Consider the following 15,090-nt stretch of genomic DNA (forward strand, 5'->3'; position numbering starts at 1 on the left):
ACATTGCTGTGATGTGCTGTCGATGCCATCTATTTTAGTTATTCCATCATCATTCGGCACCTGAAAGCACTAAAGACAAAGTAGATTGTCTATCTCAGATGTTATCATCTTGGAGTGTGCGTGTGTGTATGTTTATGTGTGAAGGTGACACGAGCATGATCCCAGCCTGGGGACTGCAACTCAAGTCCTCATCTAACCTTGAGGTGGACAGGCACTCAGGAGCACAAAGAGGAAAAAACACATTTCCTCACTCGATACCTCAATGTCTAATGCCTTATGTGGGAGAAACTCTTGGCTGACATTGTCATTTAGTGTCTTAGGACAAAATCAGTGTTGGTATGGCGATGATGCCGGCTTCCTGTGTGCCACCACGACAGGATGTCCAGCAGGGACAAAAGGGCAGCGTAAACAAATAGCCGGCGATGTCACCCGGACATGCAATGCATTATGGACAACTGAAAAAAAGAGTGTTGAAGGGGTTGTGTTATCCACAGGGGGCTAACCTCGGAAATGACATGAGGAAAACCACTAAGGACCTTTTGACAGGTCTTGACACTTTCATTGATTTTTTTTTCGAAAGTGAGGTGCAGGGGAATTAATTTTTCCTCCATTACTGTTCTAAAATTGAATTGAACGTAACCAGATGTGGTTTGAATACTCAAATAGATTTTCCATCTTTTTTAGCGTAAATGGACACCTAATTGTCACAGGTGAAAGCAATTTACAGCGGTCCGTGCTGCTTACTTGTAGCTATAGCTGCACTAGCTGCCCATCCACTGAAAAATAATATTCTATGTTATCTTAAGTAACATAAAATGCAAAATTAAAGCAGTGTTAAATCAACATGCTTCTCGTTGGCTCTGCTCTCTAGTGTTGAATTAATACTGCATTAAATACACCATCATTTCTTTAGTTTGAAATGCCTGGTTTTGGTACAGTTTTAATGGGCCAATTGTGCAGAGGCTGCTGTTTGCTGGTGACTCATAGAGAATGGGTGTGTTGCTGAGCAGTAATTTTTTTTAAAAATGCATTGTTTGACTGGGTGTCTCTTCCTGTTTGTGAGTGCCAGGTAAGGTGCGATACCATGTTCAGCCTCATCCTGTTTCGGAGTATCAGGTACTTAAAGGTGTGATATCATGTTTAGCCTGCCAGAATGCCTCGGTATCTTTCTGTTGGTCAGTGTATTTGTGCATTTGTGTATATATGCTCTGTTTGAAGGAACCTTGAAAGCTATAGCTTTACCTTCCTTATCATCATTTCTGAATTGCATACGTCAATGCATCTTCAAATATGGTATACACATAATAGAGTGACGCACAGCACTGACTTAAAAGCCAAAGGCTGTTTAGAAGCCAAACACGTCATATCAGTGCCCTGGCTCTATGTTTCTGTTTGCTGTGTCTGGCAGTTATTCGTTGATGATTTACGAATGCATTGTGCATTCCCGTCTTCAGTAATGCACCAAACAGTGTTTCATAATTTATTACCATCTATTTATTTTGACTAAGTGAATTCCCATTTTTGCAAAAACAATAAGAATGACACTTTTCTAAGCAGGAATAATTAACTGCTCATAAATAGTCAAATTGTATATTCTGCCATTGTCCTGATTTACTGTTTGAACCTATTTTGATTAACACTGCTCTAACCAAAGTGCACTATGCACTAAGGGCGGAATTCTCCCACCCGCTTAAGTCAAAAAAAGCGTGCAACAGCGCCTCCGAGCTTACTCAAGCCAGTGAGTAAGCGGGGCTTACGCAGGATTTCATCAGTTGCGCACTTTGGGTGGGGCCAGGCCAAAATCAGGGAGTTTCCCATGTTAATCAATCCTAAACGAATTCTCCCGTCCACTTACGCGGGTTTGCCTTTATGCACATCAAAGGGCTGTAGTAAGGTCAAGCGCCACTATGAGGTAAAATGTAATATTGTATTTGATGCTCGCTTGGCTCGCATTTTGAACATGTTACACGGTAGGCTATGCTTTGTTGATGTTCCTTACCGTCAGCGTGAGTCCAAATCGAAATTCATTCACAGTTCCACATAAACATCCTACATTAATTGTGACAAAATATGACCAGCTGCCCAGAGCATGTTCTCATATCGGTGAACTTACAAACAAAAGCAAGTAATTAATTAATCAGTATGAGGATCATCATGTTGTCCCCACGGACGCCAACCAAAACCAAAAACACCTTGTTGCACCATGCGCAAGTAAGTTGACAAGGCACGTCAGACTAAAGACCACTGTTCCAGTCGTCCTAACAGCCAAAGTATGCCTATTCAAAAAACAACCTTCACCATTTTTACTATGTTGTAGCCACGATGTTAAGTAAAGGGTTTTTATTGCAACTCCTCCACTTTTGTGATTTATTGTAACTCATGCATATGTGCATGTAGCCTATTAAAAACTTTCTGAACTGATGCCCGACATACAAAACCACCACCTACTGAGGTAGGCTACAGGTTGTCCCATCTGTTTTTGTAAGGCAGAAAATATTTCCTGAATGTCTTTACAGCTAAGATTCAACCTTAAACGTTCGATCAGCGAGAGCAACCAACAGAAGCTTGTGTTTAGAAAAATGTTCCAAACATTCCATTGGCTACTGCCAGCTTCCACTGAGCTCCTTACATATTATTTGTTCAAGTTCAACTTCTCTTTTGATGCTTTTGATGCCCTCAACACTAGAAATGCTAGCTTTTGCCGCTTCTGCCGCTTGGTCTTCCATACAAAGTCACTTATTTCCGCCACTGTTCATGCCTTGAATGCCTGCTGGCTGTTCCCAGGGTAAGGGTGTGCAACCAAATATCAAGGAGGGGTGCCAATTCTAGTATGCCGGTCTAAATATCTTCCAACCTCTAATTAAAATAGTCTGGTGGTTTAAGTTGTGTATATTTGCATTTATTTCTGCAGATATTGCACATTTTGTAAATATAATTAAGGGCTGCCAATGCCAATACTGCTGGGCAGGGCTGCATATCTGTCCGTATAGAGCAGCTGTGATCTACAAATAGGAGTTGTCTCTGTATTATTCATTCTAATGTGTTTATGGCCACAAATATTGTTTTTTTATAAGGTACACGTGATAACCTATTAATTCCCCAGGACCTGCCGTGTACTCAGATACAGGGGTGGGGTGTACAAAGGGGTCAGTTGTCAGAGGCATAGAGAGAGGTGGAGCCCAGAATTGGGTCCACATTACAGTGTATGTGAAAAAGTGAAAGCCCATTGGGAAACTCCAACTCCCATTGTCATTGTGACACAGCACTCCACAGCACACAAGTGAACACTGCACACTGCACACAACGAAATTGCATTTATGCCTCACCCGTGCAAGGGGGCAGCCCTCAGTGGTGCCCCATGAGGAGCAGTGCGGTGGAACGGTACCATGCTCAGGGTACCTCAGTCATGGAGGAGGATGGGGGAGAGCACTGGTTGATTACTCCCCCCACCAACCTGGCGGGTCGGGAGTCGAACCGGCAACCTCTGGGATGCAAGTCTGACGCCCTAACCGCTCACCCATGACTGCCCATGTATGTATCTGGTGTGCTAAAGCTGACAGCAACCCTGTTCTCACACACAATTGTACTGTACTGTGTTTCGTTTAGAAAAGGCTCACATAATTTAAACACCTAAGGGTCCCATTAAATTGTAATTTCACAATTGTAAATCTTTTGCAGTAAATGTATACCTTTCGGGCTTCCATGCATTGTTTAAGTTTGCATCTATTGTCGTAACATGTTTATTTTAGGGGGATTATCACCAAATCCCTAGCTACAAGGAATGTCATATTTCTAAATAAGTTATCACCCTAATCACCAGAAATCAAAGAGAAAGATAACTGACTTAATTGAGGGGAAGAAAGCATTTAACAAAACACAAATTACCACATTTGTTCAGGCAGTGTTATTTGTACAAGCACTGGAGGCTATTTTCCTTACACCGAACCATGGTCTGATATATTTTAGAGTTATGCAGTGCACAAGCAACTGGATTTTGTCAGAGCATGACAGGCTGTGAAATGTATATTTTTGTAATCTAAAAGCCTTGATGAGTAAAGACTTCCTGGGCCTTCGGACTCGATATTGATACAAAGAGGGAGCAGTAACCATAAGACACCTATTTCAATCAGCCTGAGTCTGTCTCACTGACTGAATGGGCTCACACGTCAGTTACAGGGAGAATGTTGTCAGGTGTGAGATTGTTTCCATTCTCCAGCTGTTGCGATTGTACAAAAGCAGAATTTTGGAGCTTCAGGAATTTGAAACCAATTTACTGTTACAATTTGAGCTGTATCCCTTTAATGTGCTTCAGCTTACTGTCAAAGTTTCAGCAGATGCCGTTTTAAACTACCTTTTGGAGTTTATCCTTAGCTGCACTTATGGGACTTAACTATACCTTGTGTCATATAAGGTGCTGTCATAAGAACCCTGTTCATTTTTATTGACCTCCCCATTTCAACTAAAAACACTTTAGGGCTTTATATCTCTCTCTCATTATTTTCAGGCATGTCAACCTATTATTGACACCAGACGTTCACTGATTAATAAAGTGCAATAACTGGCTATTAATATGCCGGTTGGAATAGCTTCTGTGGTCTGCAACAGCGGTCGTTACAGCACTGCACATAAAGACAAGAGTCAGTTTCACTTGACTTATTACTCCAGTCTTAATGAATGGACCAACTGCTTTTGTTCTCCCGTTCAGGGATTCATTGTCGCTTTAAGCGGGTCAATTCACATCTATCAGTATAATATTACACCTTTATCATTGCCCTAATCACCCAACTGCCCAGTAAAGCCCGGAGGTCAAAGAGCGTGTAGGAACGGGTTGTGGTAAGGTAGTCTACATGCAGCATGTTGGCCAAGACCACTTCCTCATGGTGAAATGATTAACATCATATCTAACCGGCCATAAAGGACAATGACTGTGATTTAATTTGGTGCCAGACTAATGGTCACTCGCGTTGAAGAGTTGAATTGTCTCTGTGCACACACCTCAGGATTAGTGATGAAGGGGAATTAGAATAATGTCAGAGCTAATTGCTCCTTTCATGCCCCAAAAGCAATCCAAGACGGTGAGCTTACCCCACCCCAAACTCACACGCACGCACGGACACATGCACACATCACCGCCACCCTCACTTGATGTGGCTCGAAGTGCCAACTAAGAGACAGTTTTACCAAATAGACAGACTAGGCCATTGCTAGGACCCCAGCAAAACTGCCCACTGTAGGGGGCCCCAACAATCAGCCCCACCATGGTAAATGACAGCAAAAATAAGAGGGACCTTTGCCTATATTCAAATGGGAAGAACCACCACTGCCAACACTGTAACATCTGTCACTCCAAAACATCACTAGCACTAGCAATACATCACTAGCATGCTTTTTTCCCCTCCGCTGCTCATGTTGCTGCTCATGTCACATCTGTGTAAAGCTAATGTTCTCTGACCGTTAAAGCCCAGTACAGATTGTGAATGAGCCTGGAATACTGCTTGCTGCTGCAGTCTTACAGCTACATCACTTTCAGCACCGCACAGCACAGCACCGCACCACACAGCACAGCATCGCCACTTATAGCACATGTGGTGAGAGGAGCTCTGATCACTTGATGGATGGGGACTGGGGCCAGTCAGTTCCTCACCTGTGCAGCGCCGGCAGCAGCCTGCTCTGTAGCAGCAGCATCATGCAGCGCTCACTACCGACACATGTGCCCACATATTACATTTAGCAGTGATAATTCAACCAGTGGGACTAAATTTACTCTATGACTGTTAAATAGGCCCTGCTACTACCAACCTCAAAGTGTTGAATGAGTGTTGATTGAACACGTGCATACTGTATGTATTTAATACCGTACATAGGGTGTATGTGGTCCTACTCTCTAAACGTTCAATTATATTCCTCTTTCCACATCAGTGTTGAATTTGTGTTCATTCAGAGTTGAATTTAACACTTCTGTATAGTGTGAAATCAAAAAGAGAAAGGGAATGCTTCACTGGGTCACTAGTCCAAGTTTAATAAAAAATGGGCATCCAAATAGGTTGTACATATAGTGTATTTGGAGCTTCTCTCTTGCTGTTGAATTAACTCTGTAAAATGTATGTATGTTTCTGTGCCTGGTCACATCTCCTGCTTCGGTCTCAGCGTGCCTCCCTGCTAATCCTCCTATTCCAGGCCCTGTTCATTGCCGTCCACCGCCTGAACCGCAGATGGCTTGTGTTTACTTGCCGTGTAATTGTTAGCCGGGCTATTTCTCACCGTCCTTCCTGCAATCAGGTGTCATTACCATGAATCAGGCTATCCCCTCTCTCTCTCTCTCTCTCTCTCTCTCCCCCCTTGTTCTTTCATCACGCGTGCTAATAAGTGGTGGGCGTTGTGGCGATTATTGATTAAGCCGTGTATGAAAGCAGACATTTATCCTGCAAGAGGGGAAGATAGCACGTGCGCGTGTGTGTATGTGTGTGCATCTGTCTGTGAAGAATTGTCCATCGTGTCCTGCTGTGTATGTTTGCAGCAGAAGCCATAGTGGCATTAATAATGCCGAGAGACAAATCCCACGGATACGGCCAACTGGGTTAGCGTACAGCGTTAGCGTCTGCTCACACTGTAGCCTATCAGGCCTGTGGATCTGCCTGCCTGTCACTCGCTCATTTGGTTAAATAGCTGCAAATGGACAGCATGGTGATGGAGGCCCATTACTCACTCCAGACTGATGTGGCTTAATGCCTGGTGCTTAATGGCTCTGACGGCCTTGCCTCGCGTGCTGTTGTTTTCACTGGCTGTTTATTGTTTTGCCTTATTGTCTCACTGCTTATGCTGAAAAATATTCATCATGAATAAATAAATGAATGAATGAATGAATGGATGAAAGGAAGCAATAGCGACATCATGAACTCTGGTTCACTCCTGAGTGAACGGCCAGTGTTTAATTTTTCAGCAAGTCGAGTGGCTTTAGTACCCTTCTGTCCTAGATCATTTGTTTTGTTTTTCACTGCATCGAATAGTGATTTCCTGAGCACCCCTGATTTTTTTCCCTTTCTTTTTTTATTTTCTTCAACTCAAAGCTTTGTGTTTCTGCAATCACCCTGAAAAGAAAGGCCCACCGAAAGTGCCTTGCGTAGCGTACGTGTGATTTATTCTGTTTTTGTTTTGGGCCCGCTCTAGGTCAGTCTGCCGCCGGATCGGTGGGGGAGGTGTCCATGCAAGTGGATCTCATCTCTCATCCAGGCACCGGGGAGCACAAAGTCAGCGTGAAGGGTAAGCCTAGGCACCCTGCGGAAAGCACCTCTACCTCTCTATATCCCACTCTCTCTCTCTCTCTCCCTCCCTCTCTCTCTCTCTCTCCACCCTACGGAAAGCACCTCTACCTCTCTCCTCTCTCTCTCTCAACCTGGGCACCTTACGCAAAGCACCTCTCTTCCACTCTCTCCCTCTCTCTCTCTCTCTCTCTCTCTCTCTCTCTCTCTCTCCCTCTGTCCCTCTCTCTCTCTATCCCACTTTCTCTCTCCCCTTCTCTCTTCTTGCGTTCTCCTTTCCTCTCACTTCATCTTTCTCCTTCTCATTCTCTCACATGCTTTCTCTCGCTCCCTCACTCTATTTCTATCTCTCTCCCCATCTCATTCTCTGTTTCTCTCACACATACATACTGTACTCTCTCTCTCACACACACACAATCACATGCACGCACGCACACACACACACACACACACACACACTTCCTTGGTCTCTCTCTCTCTCTCTCTCTCTCTCTCTCTCTCTCTCTCTCTCTCTCTCTCTCTCTCTCTCTCTCTCACACACACACACACACACACACACACACACACACACACACACACACACACACACACACACACACACACACACACACTAACTCTTCCATTTCCTCTCCCTTCCTCTCTCTGTCATATTTACATTCACATTTACACACACACCTGCGCTTACAAATTCACACTCTCAAAAGCTTGCCTTTGCTAAAATAGCGATGATATTCTGTGAGTAGTGAGAAACATATTCACAGTGCTTCTGCATCTGTGACTGATAACATCTTTTTTTCAAGGGTATGTGTATGTGATGATTGAGCACATGCTCCCCACATGTCTCCATTATGTGTGCACTTGGCTGTGAAAATAATGTGTAAAGCATATGAGGTGTTACTGCTGCATCTATTCTCACACTGACAACACCTCATGCGGATCATGTCAGCGTTGACTGCAAGCACATCACAATCAGACGGACTGACCGCTATTGGCCTTCATCATCAACTTCCTCCTCTGAGATGATAATATTTCCTGTGTACATTGTCTACAAACCATAATAATAATAACAGGGCTCTAAATTAACATTGTTCATCTTCAGCCAAAATGGCAAGTAGATGTTGCTCTTACTAGCCAAACACACACTCACTAATGGGCTAAAGTGTTGAGTAAGTTGGTCTTTACTACCAACACCAATTCTTAGATGATAACATTTCCTGCACATTTTTTAGAAACTGCCTTTTATTAGTCCATATTCTATGTTGCTGTAACAATTCAACACTTGTGCAAGATCATCTACAGCTATGTCCCCATAGAAGAGCCTTTATTTTGACTGACCAAGTTCTTGGGTGAACAACACTGCAGAATGGACAGTTTTGACTGCCTAAGTGGTGAAGTAAACATAGGGTGACCAGACGTCCGGTTTTCCCCGGACATGTCCTACTTTTGAGACCTAAACAAATGTCCGGGGGGAATTTCAGAAAAGTCCGGGATTTTGTTAGACTGCCTGAAATATAGACCTAATTCATCTGCACTGTAATTTTCACTCCGTTCCATTTGACTCCACTCCAGGTTTCTCTCTACCGTTCACAAATTAGTCACGCCCTTCTCATCAAATCTAGCCACTTCGCACCATGTGTCCGAAAGAAGTAGCCTAGGGGACTAGCCAGTGCGCCCCATGTTTACAAGCGAAAGCGCATCTGTCCGCCGGTTCGACGGACCTCAATGCCGATAGAAACGCAAATGCACGTTCGCGGTGGAGTTGAAAAAAAAATCCTGCGTGTGAAGCCAGGTATGAAGGTAATCTAACACAGGAGTAAGCCTAGTAACACCACCAAATCCATAATTTAGGGAGGTATCCTACAAGTTTTGTTACACCTTGTCACAAGACTTAGCCTAAAAAATCTTTCATGATCTGACATTTCCAAGTTATTTGCAAAAGCAATTTCTCGGAGCTAGAAGGACTCATTCCTGAGTTAAGAAATTAAGCTTCTTCTTCATCAGCTTCTTCTTCTGTCTATTGCCTTTGCAGTTATTGATAACGCTGTATGGGTTATTGGCACCATGCCAATACAAATAGCCTATCTAAATAGGCCTAATAGATGACAGTGGAGGGGTAAATTGTGAGGTGTCTTATAAACATATTAAGCCTAAAATGTAGCCTAATAGAACTTCATTATCAATTCAGTTGAAAACCACAAATGTTGTGCTTTTTATATTTAGTTTCCAATGTTATATAGCCTAATGCTGTTCATCTTTGTGGGGAATGGCTGAGATGAGCCTACATGATGGTGAATCTATTTTTTAAAAACCTAATGCAGAAATTAGAATAGGCCTATGAAATTGAGCTGCATTGTTATGATGTTAAGCTACTCCAATATAGGTGTTAGGCCTACCATCTAGGATTGTAACAAAGGCACACACTGCGTCATATGATCACACACATTATGTGATAGGCCTATAGGCGTAACTGAAGAGATTTTAATTGTCATTTATGGTAGACAAATGAATGTGCATGCGAAAAAGTTAAAGTGGCTTTTAAACAAATGACCATTTTGGATGCGTTGATACTTTATAGGCCTACTATCATACCTCATACCCATATATACTTTCATACCTGTAGATACACAGATACGCCGATGACCCCCCCCCAAAAAAAAGTGTCCTCCTTTTTACAAACCCATATCTGGTCACCCTAAGTAAACAACACTGCAAAATGGAAAGTTTGGTTTGGCTTGATCTGCGCTTTGCCTACAACTGTACAACTCCGTTTTCAAACTTTGTTTTGTTGGAGAAAAAAAAAGCCAAAAAGTTTTTGTGCATCTGTGGGTGACATAAATCCAGATTCAGAAGCCATCAGGGAGAAGCTTCCCTCGCTTAGACCAGAACAGCTTGGTACTGTTTGGAACTGCGTCTGAGTATGACATATTGTCATCTAATATCACTTGGACCGAGACTACTTTCGAAGTGTTAGTTACAGAAGAAGGGCAGCTTCAGTCACTTTCACCCCACAATTACATAACAGTCAGAGTCTGAACCCAGAGCTGGACCGGGGGAAAAACAGGGCCCGGGCACTTTTAGCTTAAAGGGGCCCCTCATAATTAGCAGCGCAGAACTGACTCACTCAACAACAACAAAATCCATTTCTCAAAATAGTGGCTCACCAGGAAATACCCACTATGGCAGATGGCCAGTCCAGCCCTGGTCTTAACATCACAGGGTTTAGTCCCTTAATACCCCTCCATGTAATGGCACCTATTAAGTTACATAATAACTGCAATTAAGCAATGGCTGTGCTAATAACGATAATGGTGATGCCATTAAGAAGAAGGTGTATCAATAAGCCTCATTATGATGACTAATCTTGTTTACCCAGAGCCTCATAGCATTATAAGTTGTTTGCTGCCCGGCTGTGAGGTGGGAACATTGAGCCAGATTACAATGACCTCCGGGCAGCACCTGGACAGAGGTAACCTTTCCTTCACCTCTACTGTAGCGCTTACATGTATTCCCACTTCCTGCCACTAGCCTCACCATGGCAAGCAGACTCTCTCGGCGGAGATTTGGCTCCCTTTACAATGCAGTGCTGCCACATACAACACATCCCCACGGCCCAGAGGAGCAATACACACAGGCCCGCCGAAGCTGATGCACCGGCGTCGCCCCACTATGTCATGTGTTCTTAGATTGCATTGCCTGTCCCTTGGCAGCAGTGGCCGTGAAAGCCAGCTGCAATCCCCTGTCTTTCTTTCTTTCTTTCTTTCTTTCTTTCTTTCTTTCTTTCTTTCTTTCTTTCTTTCTTTCTTTCTTTCTTTCTTTCTTTCTTTCTTTCTTTCTTTCTGTCTTGCTTTCTTTCTTGCTTTCTTTCTTTCTTTCATTCTCTCCTCTAGACCAGCGTTGCAATATGCCTAAGTGGGTGAGAGTTGGGTCTGGGCTTGGCAGAGTTTACACTAGTCAGTGAAGTGGATGTGACATTGAATTCCAAACAATTACTTGATTGGGTGACGGGTGACAAGACGGCATCAAATTGCCAATTAAAGCGCACGCTCTACCTTACTGTAATGTAATACCACTGGACACTTACCCAACAGCTGCCTTCGACACAGCTGTCAGTTTAATGAAGCACAGAAATAGTACAGTACTTGAGAGTGCATTTTTTAACACACAGGCGCAGTAGTTCATGTCTGTTCAATACTGCAGGGAGTGAGTCATTGCATGTGAAAGATTGTCTTCATTAACAGACTGTGTTGTCCTCTCTCTGCATCTCTGCAGTGGTGGGAGTGAACAACCTCGCCTGGAAGACCAACGCCATGTTCAGGCCGTTTGTGGAAGTCAACGCCATCGGCCCGCAGCTGGCTGACAAGAAGCGCAAGTTCAGCACTAAAACCAAGAACAACAACTGGTCAGCAAAGTACAATGAAACATTCCAATAGTAAGTCTTTCTCACACATCCGAAATATTAATGTCTTCACAACTGTGATGCGGTTAAACATTTCCAACTATTATTCTTCCCGAAAATCAATCAACCAAACAGTCATTCCAATAGTAAGTCCTTCTCATAAGTCCCAAGTAGAAGTATTATAGAAGTATCTTCACATCTGTTTTAAAATGAAGTATTTCATCTTTAAGTGAAAGCATTGTGTTGTGGTCCATATTTAACTTTAATGTGTCTATTAATCCTACAATCAACATAGCGCCTGCAACCAGCTACATGATTTATGAATTAGAAATATTTCCAAATATTGACCTTTCCTAGAATCGATCAATCCATACATCAATGTTGGTGTTTTAAGTGCAAATTGACTTTTCCTAAAAGTTCAAAATGCAGTGTCAGTGTGTTTTCTCTTTTCCACCTTTATCTGTCCTGTAAAGCTCTGTTCAATCTAGCCGAGGACACGGTATCATTTGTCTTCCTCTTATCACATAACAAAAAGCTGTGCTGTGCAGCACTAAACGTTAGCTCTGGTATTGCGGACATGTCTGAGAGACCACAATGCATGTCACCGTTAAAGGAGAATGAAGTGCATAAATTAGGAGCAAAAGCGTTGACGGTGCAACCCACCCACCCACCACTCACCACTCCCTGCTTTTCTTGATGCATAATTAAGCCGAACGGAGAGGAGAGGCGCGTGTGATGAAACACACTTCAACCCGGCCTGCTTACTCTCCGTCTCTGTCTCCTTCTCTGCCAAGGGAGCTGCGATGATCATATATGGTGTCTGGTAATAGCGCTGGGGGATCAATGCCTACTCTGTCTGCATATAGATTCACCCCCTGACAGTCTCCCCCTCCAGGCCTGGGAGGCAATTAGAGCCAAGGGATCTTCGCGGAGCAGCTTAGAGAAAAGGTTGCCTTTCCATAAAGGATGTCTTTGAGGTTTTCACTGAAGACATTCACCCCCATCTGCTAAGAAGTGCACTCCATGACCTCGTTGGGGCCCTCTCGCCTTCTCGGCTGTTAACTGCAACAGCTCATTGTCATTGTTTTAAATGTCACACTCTCTGACTGCTATCTGCAGACTGGCATGTAATTAGCAGGACACCGTAACCTAAGTTACCAATGTGGCCACAAGTCTTCACCTAATTACAATAATTTCACAAATTGGAAGCAAAAATCAAAAATAATTGGTAATTGGTACATAATGGGCACAGTCTTTGTTTTATTAATTGGGCAGCTGTGGTGTAATGCTTGGACTGTACAGTATGTACGGTGGATCACAGGGTTGGGGTTCGAATACTGTCCTTACCTCTCCCTACATCTCCATGGCTGAGGTGCCCTTAAGCAAGGCACTTAACCCCACATTGCTCCAAGGACGGTAACCAATAGACTGCAATATCTGTAAGTCACTTTGTATAAAAACAGTGTCAGCTAAGTGTAATGCAATGTAATGTAATAGTCATAGTAATAGTAATTGTAATAGTAATAAATTGAATTCTACCTCTTCCACCCACTAGTGTACTGAGCAATGAGCATGGTCCTGAGCACTACGAGCTGCACGTCTCAGTGAAGGACTACTGCTTTGCGCGGGAGGACCGCATCATCGGCTTGACCGTGATCCCGCTGCGGGAGCTGGCTGACAAGGGAAGCCTGCCGGTCCTCTGCCCGCTGGTCAAGAACGTCAACATGGACGAGACGGGACTCACCATCATGCGGATACTCTCCCAGAGGACCAACGACGAGGTCGCCAAGGAGTTTGTGCGTCTGAAGTCCGACACGCGGTCCGCTGAGGAAGTGGCGGCGGCCGACGTGAAAAAATGAATCAAATCAGATCAAATCAAAAATCCAATCAAATCGGGATAAAACATGCAGCGACGGAAAAAAGCAAGCGGGTAGTGGAGGGATAAAGACGCATCTAGCCTATCCCAGCCAGCTGGCCCAAGGAGTTGTGTTGTTTGTTTTTGTGCATGTGCGTAAAACATCTGTTGGAATGTTCATTTTAAACTACAGTACGTACAAGTGTTTACCTAATGTATGCTCACTATTAAGTACTATATTCTATAAGTTACGTTCAAAGGGACATTGAGTACATTTTTGTAAGACTATTAGTCTTTTTGAACAGAGATTTGTTCAGATGAAGTGCCAAACCAGAGTTTAAAAAAGTAAACTAAAACAGAGATATAAAAAACTATGGTGAACTTGGTATCTTTTTGAGAAAAAAAACTTGCTTGATTTGTCCGGTGTATAATCATTCTCTTTGGCTGTGTAGCGTTTTACTCGTTGAGTCCCTCCATTTGCACCAGTTTGTTACACACATTCCTTCTGACACGCTTACACACACACACACACACACACACTGACACACACACACACACACACACACACACACACTGGTTGTGCATGTCCTGTGTTGGACCATGTCTCTCCCATGAGCTCACAGTGGCCATGGCAACGGTCAGAGTTCCAAGGTCGTGATCCTGTGCCCTCCGGTTTGTATTTCAGAGTCAATCCCTTCAGAAAAAAAGAGACATTTTTTTTAACGGCGATGACTGCTACTTCAGACTTCATAGGTGTTTGTAATTTTATAATCATTGACAACAATGAAGACAGCCTCCTGTGCTATCAGTTGAAAAGGAAAGTTTGAAGCAGTGTTTACTTTAATGACATATTTTATTTACTTACTTATTTATTTATTTTTGTTCAGTCATTGGCTTCCAGCCCTTCTGAATAATCACTGTGAACACAAGCTTTGGAAGGCGGGTGGCTTACCTAACATTGCAGACGGTTTGATATTGTCGTTTCATATAGGAAATACCTTTGTTCCTCAGAAACTGCCAAAGTTATATAAAATGTTTGTACAAAAAAGCAATCCATTACCTGTATGAAAAAAAACTATATATGTACATGTGCTATAAGGATTTTTCTTTTCTTTTTTCAATGCTACATATCTAAATAGTGATGGGGTGATTTATAAAAGTTTTATTTTGGAGAGTTCTGTGAAGCTGTTAAACCAATCTGAGAGTTGTAAATGTTGCTTTACATACGAGTGATATCAGCTTCTGTCATTTCATTTATTTTTCTTTACAATGGAAAGAGTTTAACGTTTGGTAATTATGCAACATTCCTATGTATTGCACTGATGGCGAATTGTATGTCATGTAAATATACTTAGTGATAAATTGTATGCAGTTGTCATTTTTATGTACGTATGTATGTATGCCTGTATGACTGATTGGTAAGTCAGTGGTTGCAGTGAGGTCTTCATATCAAATGGAACAGGTATGTATTAATAAAAAAAACGAAACAGCAAACAATGTGTGTAGCTTCACATCACAAACCGCACCATTCATCTTTCACATTTGAAAATGGCATCCGTTTGGGCTGAATGCCGGTGTTC

General features: G+C 42.9%; 1 protein-coding gene across 1 annotated transcript in view; it reads left to right on the forward strand.

The window, feature by feature from the left end:
• LOC134438832 (protein unc-13 homolog C) overlaps positions 1-14,877 on the forward strand; it is a 178,642-nt gene extending 163,765 nt beyond the window's left edge. The window contains exons 31-33 of the mRNA XM_063188513.1: positions 7,168-7,260; positions 11,529-11,688; positions 13,211-14,877. Coding sequence (XP_063044583.1) covers positions 7,168-7,260; positions 11,529-11,688; positions 13,211-13,514 — 557 coding nt within the window. The 3' untranslated portion in view covers positions 13,515-14,877. The remainder of the gene's footprint in view (positions 1-7,167; positions 7,261-11,528; positions 11,689-13,210) is intronic.
• The last annotated feature ends 213 nt before the right edge of the window (positions 14,878-15,090 follow it).

The sequence above is a fragment of the Engraulis encrasicolus genome, chromosome 22 (assembly GCF_034702125.1).
Source record: "Engraulis encrasicolus isolate BLACKSEA-1 chromosome 22, IST_EnEncr_1.0, whole genome shotgun sequence".
Taxonomy (NCBI): Eukaryota; Metazoa; Chordata; class Actinopteri; order Clupeiformes; family Engraulidae; genus Engraulis; species Engraulis encrasicolus.